The 18830-nt window shown below is 41.5% G+C and overlaps 1 protein-coding gene across 2 annotated transcripts in view; it reads right to left on the bottom strand.

The window, feature by feature from the left end:
• Positions 1-18830, bottom strand: part of PACS1 (phosphofurin acidic cluster sorting protein 1) — a 145086-nt gene that overhangs the window by 33727 nt on the left and 92529 nt on the right. For both annotated transcript variants that reach the window (XM_043452666.1, XM_043452667.1), the window contains exon 2: positions 3824-3911. In XM_043452666.1, coding sequence (XP_043308601.1) covers positions 3824-3911 — 88 coding nt within the window. The remainder of the gene's footprint in view (positions 1-3823; positions 3912-18830) is intronic.

The raw sequence follows: 18830 nt of genomic DNA, 5'->3' as shown, positions 1-18830 counted from the left end.
ACTTTCAGAGCCCAGCACAGTACCAGTCTCGTCTTTACTGCCCTTCAGCAAAGATTCGGCCCCTCGTGGGTCCCAGAATTTGCTTCTTCCAGGTGCCAGACACTACCAACTTGGGTCCAAATTCAAAATTATCTTCAGTATCTTTTTAAATCTGTAGAACCATATATCTTCATTTGCAGTATAGAAGCAAAACAGTTTGTATCTGATGCTATAGTACCATTGACATTTGGGATTGGCTTGGTGGCTCAGATGATAAAGAATCCGCCTACAATGCGGGAGACCCAGGTTTGATCCCTAGGTTGGGAAGATCCCCTGGAAAAAGGAATGACTACCCACTCCTGGAGAATTCCATGGACAGAGGAGTCTGGTGGTCTATAGTCTGTGGGGTCACAAAGAGTCAGACACAACTAAGCAACCAAAACTTTCACTTTCATAGTACCATTACTTATGACACATAAAAATACCCAGTAATGAGTCTTAATGTATTAAAAATTAGGTTACTAGTGTTTTAAATGCTTCTTTTTTAAATAGAGAAATTCTTGGTGGATTGTTGGGCATTCCCTGGCGGTCCAATGGTTAGGACCATATATGTGTGTGTGTGTATACATGTATATATATACACACACATGTATATACATACATATATATATATATATATAATTCTAATCTTCACTTGAAAACTCAAATGTCATTTATTTTATTGGCCAAAAATATTCTCAGTTGTCTCCCCTCGAAGTGACAGGCTCACACTGTTCATTTTCAAGAAACTATCTTCCAAATTCCTGAGTCTGAGTAAGTTTGTCTGTAAGCCCTTCTTTTGATATGAATGGTGTTCTGTGAAAAAGCAGATACTTCAAGCCACAGCTCAGTCGTCAGGCAGCTTCCTCCGTGAAGCAGGAGCGCTGTATGCACATTTCCATTTCATCACGCAGACTATTCAAAAGGCATGTGCTCCAGGGCTGAGACAAAATAAATGAACAATTCTTACTGTCCTTCTTCAAGGACATTCTTAAGCAAACCTGGCTTTTCCCCTTTTCCTTGCAGTCTGCGACGGTGGACACACGATGACTGCTGACACAATGGGGAGGCCGCCCTGCTGTGAAGGGAGGACCAGCTGCTTTGTTAGAGGAAACACTGCCTGAAACTGCCCACCCTGGCCAGGCGCCACAGCAGCCAATCGCGGGAGTTATTTTACCACAGGAGGTCCTGGTAAGGAACACGGAACTAACAAGCCACCACCCACCGGAAGAATTTGTGAAAGGTCAAAAGGAGACACCAGACCGTACGTCCTACCAACGTACCTGAGTCCCCCTCGCTGGCATCCATCTTGGCTGCGCAACGCAAGCGCCCCCAGGAAGCACCCTGAGTCAGAATGATTGGCCAGAGACAGCCTGGAAACTCATCCCATCACCATAAAACCCGACGCTGCGCCCCGCGTGGCAGAGCGGTCCTCCTGGGTTCCCTTACCCTGCTGCTCTCCGCCCAGGCGTCTCTTCCCAATCAAGTCTCCTGCTTTTTCAGCACGTGTATCTCCTCAGACAATCCATTTCCAACTGTTAGACAAGAGCCTGCTCTCGGTCCCGGGAGGAGGTCCCACTTCCTGCAACAGCTTCATCAACCACTGTGCTTGTAACTTCAGTGCAAATGTCAACAAGGTGGAAAGGCCAAGTCAAGTCCCAGCACTAGCATGAAAACAGGTTTGACCTCCTATATCCTGTGAGGGGGTCTTGGGGAGCCCAGGCTCTGCAGACCCTATTTTGAGGATAGCTGCTCAATCAGCAGGTAAAGGTCCTTAAAGGCAGGAGTTTGGGTCTGTTTTGTTCGCTGCTCAATCTCCTGTGCCTAGAACGACACTTAGCCTATAACAGGTGCTCCATAAATATTTATTAGATGAATGTGTAAATGAATAAATAAGTGACTGGATAAATGAATGTATTAACATCTGTAATTACTTTCAGCTGCTTGGAAGTCGAGCAGAAAATTTCGGATATTTGTAGTTTTTGGGTATAATTTAAAATTTTACAGAATGTTAAATATTTGATTAGGAAAGAAAAGAAATTATTTCTTTTGGCAAAGGCGTTTAACTGCAGGGAAGGCAAAAACAGCAGGGAACTTTCCAAACCACACCAACAGTGTTTGTACTGGAAAGCACTGGCTTTTAGCAAGGAAATAATTCCTGAAAACTGGAACGCTGCCTGTGACCTAGAAAAGAGTACGAAATAGGGAAAGGAGGAAAAGACACCACATGTTTCCACTTGCCCGTCACGGCCCCTCACTTGCTTTTTCACCTCATGGTGTCTGGGAATGTCTCACAGAATTGGGAGGAATTATCCCTGGTGGCTTAGTTGGTAAAGAATCTGCCAGCCAATGCAGGAGAGCTGGGTTAAAAATCCCTGGGTCTGGGAAGATCCCCTGGAGAAGGAAATGGCAACCCACTCCAGTATTCTTGCCTGGGAAACCACATGGACAGAGGAGCCTGGCGGGCCACAGTTCATGGGGCTGCAAGAGTGGGACACGACTCAGTGACTAAAACCACCATGGACCGAGATGAACAGGGAGTTTCAATATAAGCGGCACACAGAAGTCACACAGGGAGTAATTAAAATGTTTCAAGTTTTTTTTTTAATGTGTCTTTATCCATGTAGCCACACCAGGTCTTAGCTGCCACACTGGGGGTCTTCAGTTGGGGCATGTGAACTTTAGTTGTGGCAGGTGGGATCCATCCAGCTCCCTGACCTGGGCCTCCTGCATTGGGAGAACAGTCTTAGCGCTATACTGGACCACGAGGGAAGTCCCAAAATGTTTCAGGTTTCGAGGACTAAATTAACATAATGTATTTATCTCAGAAAGAGAACTGAGGACTTCAGTGTATGGTTCATGTACTACGAAAATGCTACAGACGTGTGTTTTAATAAAGCCAAAAAACTGCTGCATAACAGGTGAGCCAGTAACCAAACATCCTGGTTAGTAGGGAGTGGCCATCCAGCTCCCTATTTCTCCAAGAAACAAAACTCCATGAATCACAAATAGACTCTTCTTAAGCCGAAGAATTCCATCGTTTCATGGATCCAGAGGCTCTTCAGACTCTCAGTAAGGTAGAGGGACCCGTCATTAAAAAGGCATCGGTTAAGGAAGGTCCTATGTTACAGTTTAACGACCACCCATGTGATGGCTCTCTGCTTTCTACTTCTGCCACCTGGAAATCACCTGGCAACAAACAGACCCCCTGACCTTTCTGGAGTTCGGTTTCTCTTGAAAATGAAATTCCAGAACGCTTAGAGTATGCATCTTGGTGAAATATTTTGGGTCCCTTGGAGATATTGAGTGAGTTCAAGGAATTAAATGTGGGGATTACTCAGAAGATGAAATATCCCAGTAAATTTTAAACTGTCAAGCCTGAAATAATAACCTATAAATTTCTTTCACCCTGTGGAAAACCGCCAAAGCTGTCTCCCCAACCCATGTATCTGCTTATACCCAGAAATCCCAGGAATAAGACTGAAACCTACACTTGCCATCCTAGTAATTTCTGAATTTCTTGATCTTCATGCTAATCCTGTTAATAGGCAGGGCAGGGAGAGCCACTTTTATCCTTCAGACAAAGAAACTGAGACCTAAAGAGACTGAGTGCTTTAACTAAGAGGCAGAACCGGGATTCAGTATTTCGTGAGCTGGACCACCTTCCCACAGTTCCATCTTCTTTGCTGAGTGAAGGACTCAGCAAGGGATGCTGGTCTCCTACCAGCATCTCTGAAGCCCTGACAGTGGGCACAAGGTTATCCAGCTTCCGTGGGCCCTGAGCAAACAATCATGCTCAGCTCACCTGCAGCTTCACAGCGATGACCACCGAATTAAGATCTTTGTCCATTTCTTTTAGCATGACGAGTTTCTTCAGGGTCAAGCTGAACAGCCTAGAAAAATTTAGAGAAAGAAGATCCAGTCAAAGGTAAGGAACTTATGAGAAAAGAGATACACCATCTGTTGCAGAAATGCTGCTTTACCTAGAGGAAGAAAGTTAGAACGCTCTTTACTGTGTCCATCGTCAGTAAAAGAGCACTCTTCTTATTTAACTTTTGTACTTGCTCAGGGTCAAAAGGTATATTGTTCTGCGAACTTTTGTGGGTGTCCCTTTATCTCCAGCAAATACCAACATGCCTTTTCACTCCTGATATGTAGGAGCAGTTTCAGTGGGAGGGGGGAGTAGACCGGGGTTGGGGGCATCAATGTTTACTTTGCTTGCCCAGCTCCTCCTCTACCTTTCGGCCTAATCACCCGAGACACTTACAGATGCAAATCTTTATCAACAAGGAGATGATCCACACAAACAGAACAGAAGCCTTTTGGCAGGAAACGCTTTCAAAGACCACTGGTTCGATTTCAGCCAAACTTCGCATCAAACATGGAGAAACTCTTCAGGGCCACGATGAGGACATACCCCTTAATTAAAAGCGACAGGGCTGTCCCTCACTCTGGAGTCTCAGCATCTCTAGTCTGACTCGACCTTGGCCTCCAAGGCAGGACGACCCTGGAGGATGACCCAGGGAGGATGACCCTGGAGGCAGGGGGAGCCGGGAGGGAACCTCAGACGCTGCCTCTCAGCTCCTGGGCTGAGTGGTTCATGCCCTTTTCCTCTCACCTCTGCAGGGCTGAGGGGCACACGGGGGATGCTGCTGACCCGAGTCAGGTCCCGAGGCCCCCGACTCCGTCCTGCGCTCATTTTCCCCCTGCTTCCCAGCTCGTCTCATCTTTGTGCTCCCTCCTCACGCTCTAAGCTCCAGTCGCCCTGAAATCACCTCCGCTCCTCTGGTGCCCAGACTCGCTCACCTCTGGGCCTTCTACCAAAGGGCAGGGCACACGACGGCCACTCGGCAAATATTTGTTAATGAAGTTTAACAACTTCCTAACAGGGCCTCTAGGGAAAACCAGGTAAACAAGAATATGTGTTGAAGAGATTCATGAAAAAAAAAAAAAAAAGGGAACAAATCCAGATCAACAGAACTCAATTCACCCTTGCCCCAAATGCTTGGCTAAGATCTGGTAACTTCTGAAGGGAGCAAATAAATCTCTTTCTTTCCTTTTGCTTTGAGTCACAATCAAAAATCAACTAAAAGAAAGTCTGTTAGGTGTTTTCATATATATTATTTCATCCAGACTTCACAAACATGACTCCGTGTGTGAGTGTGTGTGTGTGAAGGGGGTGGGGTGGCTGGGTGGGGAAGGCTCACTGCTGAACCCACAGAGGAGGAAACGGACTCTAAACAGTCATGACTCAGCTAAACGCCCACAGCCAGTGAGTGACAGAACTGTATTCTCAACTCCAGTCTCCTCGTGGTAAGCAAATAATACCCCCTAATCCTCAGAACCTGGAAATCTTTTTCATGGCAAAAGGAACTCCAAAGATGGTGTTAAGGATGCCGAGGTGGGGAGGCGATTCTCGATTGTCTATAGACTTATAAGTCTTTCTAAGGGGTAGGCAGGCAGGCCGAAGTCAAAGAATGAGATATGACCACAGAAGCAGAAGTCAGAGTGATGTGTGTCTGGCTCTGAAGATGGAAAAACCCCCGGGTTCGGGGCCATGGAATGTAGGTGGCCTCTAGATGCTGGAAAAGCAAGAAAACCGATGATTCCCTGGAGCCTCCAGAAGAAATGCAGCCACGCCACCACCTTGAATTTGGCCCAGTGAAATCCATTTTGGACTTTTGCTCTCCAGAATCATGAAAATAAATGTGGGTTTTGTTTTACGTCACTGTGTCCGTGGTCTTCTGTTACAGCAGCTGTGGCGCTAATACACTTTGCCCCTGAGGCCCCCCTGACACGGCTGCCTGCTCTGTCACTGACTGGAGCTCCTGAAACACGCTCAGGTCTGTGAAGTAGGAATCACCGCAAGTTCCTGCTTGCCCCCCCGCCCCCTGCCCCATCAATGACTACCCGCAGCATCATTTGTTTCTCCTTTCCCTTCAGAGTAGAAATGTGCTGGCCCAAAGGAACTCTGGTGCTGTCAACACCCAAGGGATTGCTATACTTCACATAGTTGATGATTAAGAAATGTAACTAACTACACTGTTTAGCTGATTTCCAAGCCTTGCTGGAAAGGAAAGGGAACACGACAAGGAAAGGAAAGGAAAGAGAAAGGATGAACAACATGGAAGAGACTGGATATTCCCAATTTTGTTCGTCATCTAAGGCTGTTAATTATGAATGCTTCTGATAAGTTATGTTTTTGTTTGTTTCAAAGCAGGGGCTTCCCTGGTGGCTCAGATGGTAAAGAATCCACCTGCCAATGCAGGAGACCCGGGTGCCACTGGGATGGGAAGATCCCCTGGAGACGGGAATGGCTCCCCACTTGAGTATTCTTGCCTGGGAAATCCCATGGACAGAGGAGCCTGGCGGGCTACAGTCCATGGGGTTACAAAGAGTCAGACATAACTGAGTCACTGACACTTTCGCTTTCAAAGCACCTACAAACGGATGCATTGGTGCTAGATAAACTCACTCTAAGAAGAAGAGCCACAGGAGTAAACTGGGAACATGTGTGTTTCTGTCTCTGCTTGCCATCCTTCACTCTCTGACACATGCCACACGCGAGTGAGCATCGCCTGACCAGGCACTGCGATGGTGGGAGTTGGGAGGATGCGGTCCACAGCCTCGTGAGGACGGCCCGGTAGGGAACACAAGCAATGACCGACACGACACTCCTGTCCTCAGCAATTTTATGCCCCGTAAGACGCCGGACCATCTCTCCTTTCACACAACATATAAAACACTGCGGGCAATATGGTGGAATCCTTTTCAGGAAGGAAAAACACACTACAGACCAATAAATATTTGGTGAATCAATGAACAAACCTGTATGCCACAGCACCTGATGTTAACAAGAAAGCCAAGAATGATTCAGTCCCTTAGATAACAAAACACTGATTAACAGCAAGACTGGATGTGTTTAATGCTCGCTCAGAAACCAGACACACCACATATGATTTCCATACTATTGGCAGTGAGTTCAATAGGTCTTTTTAGTTGTTTGTTTTTAGTGGTATCACTCAAGGGGATGTGGGGACGTAAATGTATTCCAGTTCTTCACAGCGTAAGAAAAATGTCTGTAACTCATTAAGCATCTGCATGTGTGCATGCTCGGTCAGTCGTGTCCAACTCTTTTGTGACCCCATGGACTAGAGCCCGCCAGGCTCCTCTGTCCACAGGATTTCCCCCAGCAAGAGTACTGGAGTGGGTTGCTATTTCCTCCTCCAGGAGATCTTCCCCACCGAGGGAATTAAGCCAATGTCTCCTCCATCTCCTGCATTGACAGGCGGATTCTTTACCACTGAGCCACCTGGAAAACCCCCATTCTCACGTAAGTCTTACAGTAATTCTAAGATGTGGGTACTATACCCACCGTACAGACAAGGATGTCGAGAAGGATTAAGAGACTTGCCCAGGGTCACACAACAAAGTGGTTGAGCCAAGGCGCAAACTCAAGTTTATCTTAGTCCAGAAGTCAATTAAAACCAGTGCAAGGCACTTATTTGACAATCAGAAGAAATTATTTTAATTACAAGTAAGTATTTTCAACATATATCTTAACAGAAAAACTCTGATTAAATAAGACACATTTCTCCTTAAACCCACACTCACACAATACTGACTGAAACAGCCGCAGATGGAGCTCTGAGGATGACTGAGCCTGGCAGGACATTCTGACTGAAGGTGTCTCAACAAACACAAGACTGAGTTAGATGCTGATCGTAGGGTTTTCTGTTAGCCTATGTTTTTATTGGTTGGACACTTCTTATGCAGTAAGGCCTTCCCCGATCATACTCCTGCTTTCATCCATTTTTCTACATCAGTAAAGATCTGGCTCTTACTCTGTTAGAAATGGGGAGCCACTCACTGGCTTTAGGTGAGAGAGACACAGGCTCTTCAATAGGCTTCTTTTAGCTGTTCTACTAGGGCAGAATGAAGGGAAGAAAAGGAAAAGGGGAAAAAGTTGAGAGTGAGGAAGCAACTACAGTAGTGCAAAACTACAGATGACAGATGTTTGGAGCCTGGGAGCAGAGGGGGTAGTGAAAACCGGTTTGAATCCTGGATATATCGCTGAACACACAGGGGTTTGGATGAGAACATTTGGGAATATGCACAGGAAGATGAAGTCAGAGGAACACTGATGGCATAATCTCTGCTTGTGAGCAGTTCTTGGGAGGATGGAGATTAAGTATATCCAACAGTTCGCCAATAAATGTAACAGTGCATACGTAATACAAGTGCTAAATTACACAAAAGGAGATCATGAGTAATGGAGCGACGGTTTCAGTCAGGATATGTTATCTGAGCCCAAGTAAATTCTCTCCAGAAATTGCTTTCTTTTAGATCCTATTGGACTAAATCTGAAAGAAGAAAGAATAAAGCTTGACAACTAGGTAGCAAAGGGAACAAAAATATATTAAGAATCTTTAAAAACCTTCTAAATTATTCTAGTTTGTACTCTGCTGTAAGATAAAACAGAAACCACCTTAAGTGATATCTACAAATGATCCCCAGTCTGCATTTAACAGCTGTTTCAAACTTATTCCCAAGCAAACTGGAACTGGACCGGCTCAGCAGGAGAGAAACAGTTTTATACTCCTTCGCAGCCCCCATCTCCTTCCTGACAGGCTATCAGCGAACAGTGCAGTGGCCATGTTTTGGACAGAAAAAGGGAGAAGAAAGGAGAAACAGAGATCTGGATGAAATAAAACACTGAAAATCCTGTCTCTGCATCAAATAGACGGTCCTTGTGGGACCAGAGCAGATAAACGCTGGACTAGACGCCAAGTGGCCTGGGTTACTCTTTTGTCCCAAGAAATGGCTGCGTCACACGAGCAAGCCTTGCCTCTCCCCCCTGCAGATCTTTAATCCTAAAATGAGAAGAGTAAGCTCTGCCTTACCCCCTCCAACCCGCATTTATCAAGATAAAGAGCACACCAGTAGAAAAAAATTACAGGAAAGCTTTTCCTCTGTGAGACTAACTCTCCATTTCTGTAACTGTCTCCATTTTAACACGGCACTGTGGAAGTCTCCATGAGCTTCAAAAACCAGAACACAAAAGGCAAATTTCTGAGCAGTGTTTTTTACGGCTTAAGAGGTTACTTGACTATGTAGATACTGAACTCATTATTTCACATGAAATTGCATAATTTTGACTGTGAAACAACTAACTAAGGCACCACAACTAGAGAAAAGTCTGTGCACAGCAATGAAGGCGTTATTATTTTAAAATGAGTAATCTTAGGGCTTTCCAGGTGGTCGAGTGGTTAAGAATCTGCCTGCCAATGCAGGGTTCGATCCCTGCTCCAGGAACTAAGATCTCACACGCCTTGTGGCAACTAAGCCCGTGCACCACAGCTACTGATCTGTGCTCTAGAACCCGCGAGCCACAACTACTGAAGCCCGTGTGCCCTTAGAGCCCGCGCCCTGCAACACGAGAAGCCACGGCAGTGAGACGCTCACACACCGCAATCAGAGAGTAGCCCCCACTCACCGCAGCTAAAGAAAAGCCTGGGCACAGCAATGAAGAGCCAAAATTAACGCACACATTAACAAATCTTAAAAAAATAATAAAAGATAAAATGAGCAACCCTAAAGCGGATTTTTAAAGAGTAAAGCAACTAAATCATCATCCTGAAAGGCACAACGTGGAAGAGATGGGTTGAAGGAGATATAGAGGAGAGGAGATTTTACCATGAACGGATGAGAGGAAAAAAGATTTCCTGTCTGACTGTCTCACAAGAAATCAGATGGCACGAGACACTGTTCAAACGGAGAAACACCAGAGGATGAGAAAAATTTAGACCCAAACAGGAAACGGAATCCAGGAAGATGCTCCAGGCCATCGGACGTGACTCTGGGAAGCAGAGGACCGTCAGGTTGTGAGTAAACCCCTAATTTTCAGCTACTCAGCATATTGTTATCTTTAGGGTATAAATGCCAATCACTTGCACAAGCCAACAAGATTTACAATGTTTTCCCCTCTTTCTACAACGTCCTTGATGAGACTCTTCTGGATGGGAAAACAGGCCTCGGATGCAGGGTGAGGTGGGGAGGAGGGCCTTTTCTGTTCAAGTCAGACTTGAGAATTCTCGGGTCTAGGACTTCCCCAGGGGTCCAGTGGCTAAGACTCTGTGCTCCCAATACAGGGCGCCCAGGGTTCGATCCCTTGTCAGGGAACTAGATCACGCACGCCACAACTAAAAGACCCCACATGCCACAATTAAGATCCAATATTCTGCAACTAAAACTCGGTGCAGCCAAATAAATAAATAAATATTTTTTTGAAAAGGATCAGATTCTCCCTCAAAAAAAAAAAAATTCTCAAGTCTGCAGCTCCTTAGTAATACAGAAGAGACTAAAGTGTATATTTCTCATCTATAAAACAGAACTGCTGTGTGGACTAACGAATGGGGAAAGCAGCCAGCACAGAGCCTGGCACATCAGAAGTGCTCAGAAAGGGTGCATGCTGTCAGCGTCGGACAAGCCCCAGTCACTTAAATTACAGCCCCTCACTGTGACAACCCCTTAATCCACGTTGTTTCAGTGACAGAGGCAGAGGGCACGTGTGGGAAGAACAAAAACAAACAAACAAAACTCTCCAGGGTGCAGCCAAAAATAACAGGGGCAAGAACCAACAAAATACATGAAAACAAAAATAGACCTTCCACGGAAGACTCCCAAAGCAAGCATGGCTGAGTATTAGGGACTTATTAACACATGTTATCACGTTAATAAGTGCAAAAGAAAAAATACAATTATTTTATTAGATGCTAAAAATGGATTTGGCAAAATTCAACACGGATTCCTAATTTTTAAAAGACCCTTGGAAAAAGAACAATAGAAAAATAATTCCTAAAAAAAATACTTCCTTAACATAAACTTTAAATATATATGCTTTTCATATAGTTAGCATCAGGACTGAAGCTGAGAGACCAGAGCCAGGAACAATATATGGGCCTATCTCTGCTGTTTATATAAAACTGGTCTGAAAAGTTGGGTGAAGTAATCAGAAAAAAATGATATAAAAAGCTGAAAGGAGGGGACAAAGCTATCCCATTTGCAGGTGTGTGACTGTGTTCTAGAACTCAAGAGAATGAACCAAAAAGCTAGTGGAGTCATTAAGAAAATATTAAATACACAAAAACCAAAAGTTTCCTTAATGCACACGCTAACCAATAATTAAGTATAATTGGAAAGTAAGGAGAGATGCCTGCTGCAGCATTCAAGTAGGAAATGACTTCCTAATTAACTTCAAAGTGCTTCAGAAAAAAAATGGGACCAAATTTTAATAATTGTTTAATGTAGGAAATTAACATATATGGAGCTGCACTAAACTCTTCTACTTTTCTGTAGGCTTTAAAAATTTCTTCTAGGGGAAAAAAGAATAAAGAAGAGGGCTTCACCCAATAGGATATTAACATGTATTCTAAAGCTGAAGTAATGAAAATACCTTGTTGTTGGGAAAAGAATATACAAAGAGATCAATGGAAGGGAACAGAGTCCAAAATTAGGCCAAGTACAGGGAACCTCCCCTCGTGGTCCAGTGGTTATGAATCGGCCTTACAATGCAAGCGACAGAGGTTTAATGTCTGGCTGGGGATCTTAATTCCACAGGCTGTGGAGCAACTAAGCCCGAGCACTGCAACTACTCAGCCTGCACACCCCAACTAAGACCAGATAAAGAAGTAAACAGGTAAATAAACATTAAAAACAATTAGGCCAAGTATAAATAAGAATTTACTCTATGTAAGCAATAGATAAATTAATTAATAAATAGCATTAGAAAACTGGCTAGCTATTTGAACAAAAACAATGATGAATCTCCGTCTCGTTCCTTACTCAAAGTAAATTTCAGATGGATTAAAGATTTAAATAGAAAAAAGAAAGCCATAAAAGTATTAGAAGAAAACATGGACAATTTAAAAAATAATCTTCTGGTGGGAAAGGGCTTTCTAAGCATCACACCAAATCAGAACCCACAGAGGAACTGACTGACACACATAAAAATCAAAAACTTCTATAGAGTAAATAATAAAACAGAAATTTAGAAGTATCCAAAGAGATTTAAAGATTTTAACAATTAACATGAAAAGTATTTATGATATAAGGTCAAAACTTTAATATGCAAAGAGTTATTACAAATCAATAGAAAAAAATTTCAAAATAAAAATTGGCAGAGGACATTAATAGGCAATTCACAGAAAAAGAAAAAGGAGTGGTGAAAAAACATAAACAGGTATTTAATTTTATTATTAATCAGATATAAAAATAACAACTATACTGAAAGAATGAGAAAAAGTGATGAGACCCAGGGTTGGGAAATACAGGGAAAAGGCACTCTAATGTACTGAATGAAACCTACTAGAGATTTTCATTTTCAGAGAGCAGTTTCATAATAAGCATTAAATTTTTAATATGTATACCTTTCAGAAGAACTGTACAAAAAAGATCTTCATGACCCAGATAATCACAATGGTGTGATCACTCACCTAGAGCCAGACATCCTGGAATGTGAAGTCAAGGGTGCCTTAGAAAGCATCACTACAAACAAAGCTAGTGGAGGTGATGGAATTTCAGTTGAGCTCTTTCAAATCCTAAAAGACGATGCTGTGAAAGTGTTGCACTCAATATGCCAACAAATTTGGAAAACTCAGCAGTGATCACAGGACTGGAAAAGGTCAGTTTTCATTTTAATCCCAAGGAAAGGCAATGCCAAAGAATGTTCAAACTGCCACACAATTGCACTCATCTCACACGCTAGTAAAGTAATGCTCAAAATTCTCCAAGTCAGGCTTCAACTGTACGTGAACCATGAACTTCCACATGTTCAAGCTGGATTTAGAAAAGGCAGAGGAACCAGAGATCAAATTGCCAACAACCGATGGATCATTAAAAAAGCAAGAAAGTTCCAGAAAATTATCTACTTTTGTTTTATTGACTACACCAAAGCCTTTGACTGTGTGGATCACAACCAACTGTGGAAAATTCAAGAGATGGGAATACCAGACCACCTGACCTGCCTCCTGAGAAATCTGTATGTAGGTCAAGAAGCAACAGTTAGAACTGGACATGGAACAACAGACTGGTTCCAAATCAGGAAAGGAATATGTTAAGGCTGTATACTGTCACCCTGCTTATTTAACTTATATGCAGAGTACATTATGAGAAATGCTTGGCTGGATGAAGCACAAGCTGGAATCAAGATTGCTGGGAGAAAGATCAATAACCTCAGATATGTTGATGACACCACTCTAATGGCAGAAAGCAAAGAACTAAAGAGCCTTCTGATGAAGGTAAAAGAGGAGAGTGAAAAAGTTGGCTTAAAACTCAACATTCAGAAAACTAAGATCATGGCATCCGGTCTCATCACTTCATGGCAACCAGATGGGGAAAACAATGGAAACAGTGACACACTTATTCTCTTGGGCTCCAAAATCACTGCAGATTTCGTAGACTGTAGCCATGAAATCAAAAGAGGCTTGCTCCTTGGACAAAAAGCTATAAGCAACCTAGATAGCATATTAAAAAGCAGAGACATTATTTTGCCAACAAAGGTCCATCTAGTCAAAGCTATGGTTTTTCCAGTAGTCACGTACGGATGTGAGGGTTGGACTACAAAGAAAGCTGAATGCCGAAGAATTGATGCTTTTGAACTGTGGTGCTGGAGAAGACTCTTGAGTGTCCCTTGGACTGCAAGGAGATCAAACCAGTCCATTCTAAGGGAAATCAGTCCTGAATATTCATTGGAAGGACTGATGCTAAAGCTGAAGCTCCAATACTTTGGTTACCTGATGTGAAGAACTGACTCATAGGAAAAGACCCTGATGTTGGGAAAGATTGAAGGCGGGAGAAGGAGGAGAAAACAGAGAATGAGATGGTTGGATGGCATCACTGACTCGATGGACATGAGTTTGAATAAGGTCCAGGAGTTGGTGATACACAGGGAAGCCTGGCATGCTGCAGTCCATGAGGTCACGAGGAGGCAGACACAACTGAGCAACTGAACTGAACTGATACCTTTTGAAAGTATAATCCCACTTTTAGAAATTTATGTGAGAAGATAGAGCAGTGCATATAGGGAACTGATTAATAAATATCTTATTTATATAAGAAGCAATGTATAGTTTCTAGAAGGAACGATGTAGATCTATACATATTAAATTAAGAAAATATAATAATTATAGTATACTTCCATTTTTGTTAACATTTCTAACATTCAGTTTTCATACAAACGGAAAATCATTTCAACAAATTTTTATAGTGGTCATTGCTGGGAAGTGGAATTCCACCTTACTCTTATCGTTTTCTTTAAGTTTTTTGGTATTGTTTACATTAAAAATATTTATTTTTCCTACCAAAAAATATATGCCCATTTTCGGAGTTTTTTTTTTTTTCCGGAGATTTTTTTAATAGTGATAATTACTAAAACTAGGTGACAGGGGTACCTACGTAGGAGATCACCATTTTATTTTTTCTAGTTTTGAAAATTCTTAAGTTAAAAAATAAACACTTTGTTGTAAAAGAAACAGGCTGAGCAGAAATCAGAAGGCTATACAATAGGTGCATGAAAAGATGCTCAACATCATCAATCGTCAGAGAAATACAACATGGATGGACTTGGAGTGTGTTATGCTGAGTGAAATAAGCCAAAGACAAATACTGTGTGATGTCATTTAGATGTGGAATTGAAAATATACAGCAAACTAGTGAATATAACAAAAAAGCAGACTCATGGATATAGAGAATAAGTGAGTGGTTACCAGTGGGGGGAGGCAATATAGGGGTAGGGGATTAAGAGGTACAAGCAAATATAAAATAAGCTACAAGCATATATTGTGCAACAACTATAAATGAAGTATAACTTTAAAAACTGTGAATCACCATATTGTATGCTTGTATATCAACTATACTTCAATAAAAAAAATCAGAGGGCTATAATCACTAAAGGGCACTTAAGTTTAAAAGTATGGTTTAAATGATGGAAAAAAAGATCCATCAAACTATTAATAATTCTAAGCCGATTCATATAACTGAAACAAAGGGTAAAAATTAGACAAAATAGGTTAATATCCCAGAATACTGGAGCTGAATGCACTATGTCCATTTTACAGGCTCTAAGAGATGAGATATGAAAAACAGAAAGCTCTTTGAATTAGAATGAGTATAGATGCTAAAAGCTGAATATTATACCAAACCAAACCAGACTCATGTTCTCCTCTGCAAAAGTGCTACTTAACAGCTCCTTGAAGAAATCAAGGAGAAGCTTAAACAATATTGAAATGTCAAATATCTCCCTCACATGTTAAAATAACTGTTCAACTTAAAAAAAAATGTAATGAAAATGGTCAATTTGACTCTGTAATGAGTGTTTTAACAAAAAACATTTTATCTCACTTTACAAGGTAGAATGAAACATGATTTACAGCTGAAAAATACTAGATAGACACTCAACAGGATGGCAATCCACTCCAGTATTTTTGCCTGGAGAATTCCATGGACAGAGCAGCCTGGTCGGCTACAGTCTGTGGCGTCGCAAAGAGTCAGACATGACTGAGTGACTAACGCTTCTCACTTAACAGAAAAGGAAAGCAGATAACTAATAAACACATAAAAAGATGCCCAAACCAATCAGTAACAAGGAAAATGCAAACCAAACCACAGTGAGATACTATTTCACAGTCACCAGCATAGTAAAAATTCTAAATCTGACAATATCAAGTGCTGTGATTAGAGTGATCAGAACAATTAAACATTGCTGGTGGTAGGGCAACTTGGTCCATCTACTTTGGCAGAGTTGGCTTTACAAAGCAAAGCTGAAGAATGCACATTCCCTGTGGTAGAGTCTACAAACAGACCCTAGATCAGTGGTTCTCTAAGTACGGTCTGGAACTCAGGGGGTCCTTCCGGGAGGTATGTGAGGTCAAAACTAATTTCAAAATAGTTCTAAGATGTTGCTTCTTATTTCACTCTCGTTCTCACCTAACTGTGAAAGTGTCTTCCACTCGTGTGTGATACTGTAACAAATCTGAATGCAGAAGCAGATGCAAGAAATCAGTTTTCATAAAGTCAGTAAAGAGTTGTGACAAAAATGTGCAACAATGCCATATTTTTCATTAATCTTTTTGTTTCAGAAGCCGTAGTTTTTCTTTCAGAAAAATTTTAACTTTTACCTTACTATTTTATTTTAAAATTATTTCTATTTTAATAAATTAATAAATATTTCTATTTTAATTTGTAGTAAATATTAATATAGCTATAACCCACCAGAAGACATGCTTTTAGCATGAAGATTTGTACCCCCGTAAAAAAAAATCCAAACAAACAAAAAAGATCAAACAAAAAATTGGTTACCACAACAAATATCTATCAACTTACATGCACACACAGTAATACAATGGAATACTACATACACATCAATGGAAACGAATGAATTACAGATATACACAACAGTAAGAAAAGAGAATACAGTTAATATGATTCCATGTACATAAAGCTCAGAACACACAACTCTAAACAATACACTGTTCATGGAGACAAATACTCAAGTGAATGACAGAAAGAATTCTTTACTGAGGATAGCGGTTAGTTACCTCTGATAGGGAGGGGAAAGGATGCAACAGAAGAGGAACACAAGGAACTCAGAATGATTTCTTAAATTGCGTAGGAGGTTTTCGGGTATTTGTTGTAAAATGATTAATATGGTATATATTTTATAGTATATATTACATGTATTTTTTATATTTTATATATTTTATAAATATTTTATAAAATAGTATATATTTTAGTATAGTATATATTTTATATTTTATTTAAATATATATTTTTATAAATATTTTATATTTTACAAATATATAGTATATAATTTATAAATTTATATATTTTATATATAAATTTGTATATTATATATATATTTATATATATTTTATAAATTTTATACATTTTATAAATATTCTTATATATTTATACAATATTCAGTAGAATACTCAATATTTAATAAGAATAACTAGAGAGCACTCTGGTTCAAGACCCAGGAAAAGATGAAGCAGATCTAAAAATGAGGCCAAGATGTTTGGGTGCATTCACTCACTAAATTTTTCTTAAGCATCCACCACGTACTAATATTCTTAAGGGATTTTTCAAGGGAAACAAAATACACAAAATTCCCACCCTTAAGGAGCTCACAGGATGAGAAGCTGGACTTCCACTTCACAGAAGAATGGAGAAGCTGCAGCAGATCAGCACTCCTGCCAAGAACAACGGGAAAAGCTGGCTGGAACACAGGAATGGTCTGTTTTAAAGTAGTAGAGAGCATCCGGAGGGGCCATAAGAAGAGAATCTTAAGAAGGGAGTTGACTTCTGCAGTAAATTACAGATTCTGAACATGAGCAGGAGGCAGAGAACCTGGGCTTTGCGTCAGACGCCAGCAAAATGGAGGCTTCAAATCTTCAAACAAAACTGCCAGGTTTTCTCTAAGGACATTTGCTGAATACTGAGGGTGCGTGAGACAGTAAAGAGCTAAGCAGAAATCTCCTGAAAAGCAGTTTTGTTACATAAAGAATGTGAGCTCTACCAGGGAAAAGGGTCCTGAGAACACATAAGGGTTTCTGGAAAACCCTGGAGGGCTGGGGAGAACCAGACGTTAGTGAATCTGAGCCTCAGCAGAGATGCAAATTCAACTTCCATCTAGTCTAGTTGCTGATAACATCATCAGCCCAGCAGAGGGAAAAGTGATCCTGTCCGGACAAGAATATCGTCACCTGGAGCTCCTACAATTACTTTTGTTTGCAAAGCCTGACATTACTAGACATGGTGAAAGACAGGACCACACCACTGAAAAACAAGGGGAGAAAAACAGACTGACAGAGACCCAAAGATGATCCAGATGTTAAGTGGCAGCTGAAACACACCTAAAAATAACAATATTAATCTGGTTTTAAAAAAAACAGACAGGAGAAAGTTAGGAAAAGGGAGATGAAAAGATGGAGAATTTTACCATAAGACTGCAGACCTATACATAAGCACCTACAGAGACAATCTGTAAGTTACATATCTCCTCCAATCATGAGACTTGTATATTCAACAGCCTGTGAAAGTTGCTTAGTCGTGTCCAACTCTGTGACTCCATGGACTGTATATTCAACTGCTTACTGGCTGGCAGTTCTCCTTTGAAGTATCAATAGCATCTCAAACTCAACATGTTCAAAAACCAAACTCTCCTCAGTAAACTTCCTCCTTTCCACTGGTCACAGTCCATTCTATAAAGCAAAGAAGAAATCTAGGAGTGACCTACATTAGCTCTCACTCCCCTGCCTTCACAACCCAACCATTACCAAGGGCTGTCAACGATGCCTCCAAAGGGTTCTCAAATCCATTTCTTCCCATTGTCACCAGCACTGACCAACTCTAAGACATCATAACCTACTTCTGCAACAGCCTCCTAAGCAGCCTACCTACACTCCTGCATCCCTTCAGCTTCTTTACCTTGTGGTTACACAGATCTTTTGATTATATCTGGTATCCTGCAGCTTCAATTAATATGTCTCCCAACCAGGCCAATGGTGCTAGTGGTTAAGAACCCGCCTATCAGTAGAGGAGACGCAGGAGACTTGGGTTTGATTCCTGGGTTGAAAAGATCCCCTGGAGAAGGGAATGGCTACCTACTCCAGTCTTCTTGCCTAGAAAAATCCCATGGACAAAGGAGCCTGGCAAAATACAATCCTTGAGGGAGCATAGAGTCAGACACGACTAAGCAACTGAGCATAACCAGGTTCAGTGAGGACACTGACAATGCTGTTGAAGCTCACCAT

Source organism: Cervus canadensis, chromosome 29 (assembly GCF_019320065.1).
Source record: "Cervus canadensis isolate Bull #8, Minnesota chromosome 29, ASM1932006v1, whole genome shotgun sequence".
Lineage (NCBI taxonomy): Eukaryota > Metazoa > Chordata > Mammalia > Artiodactyla > Cervidae > Cervus > Cervus canadensis.
This window is presented reverse-complemented; position numbering and strand designations above follow the sequence as displayed.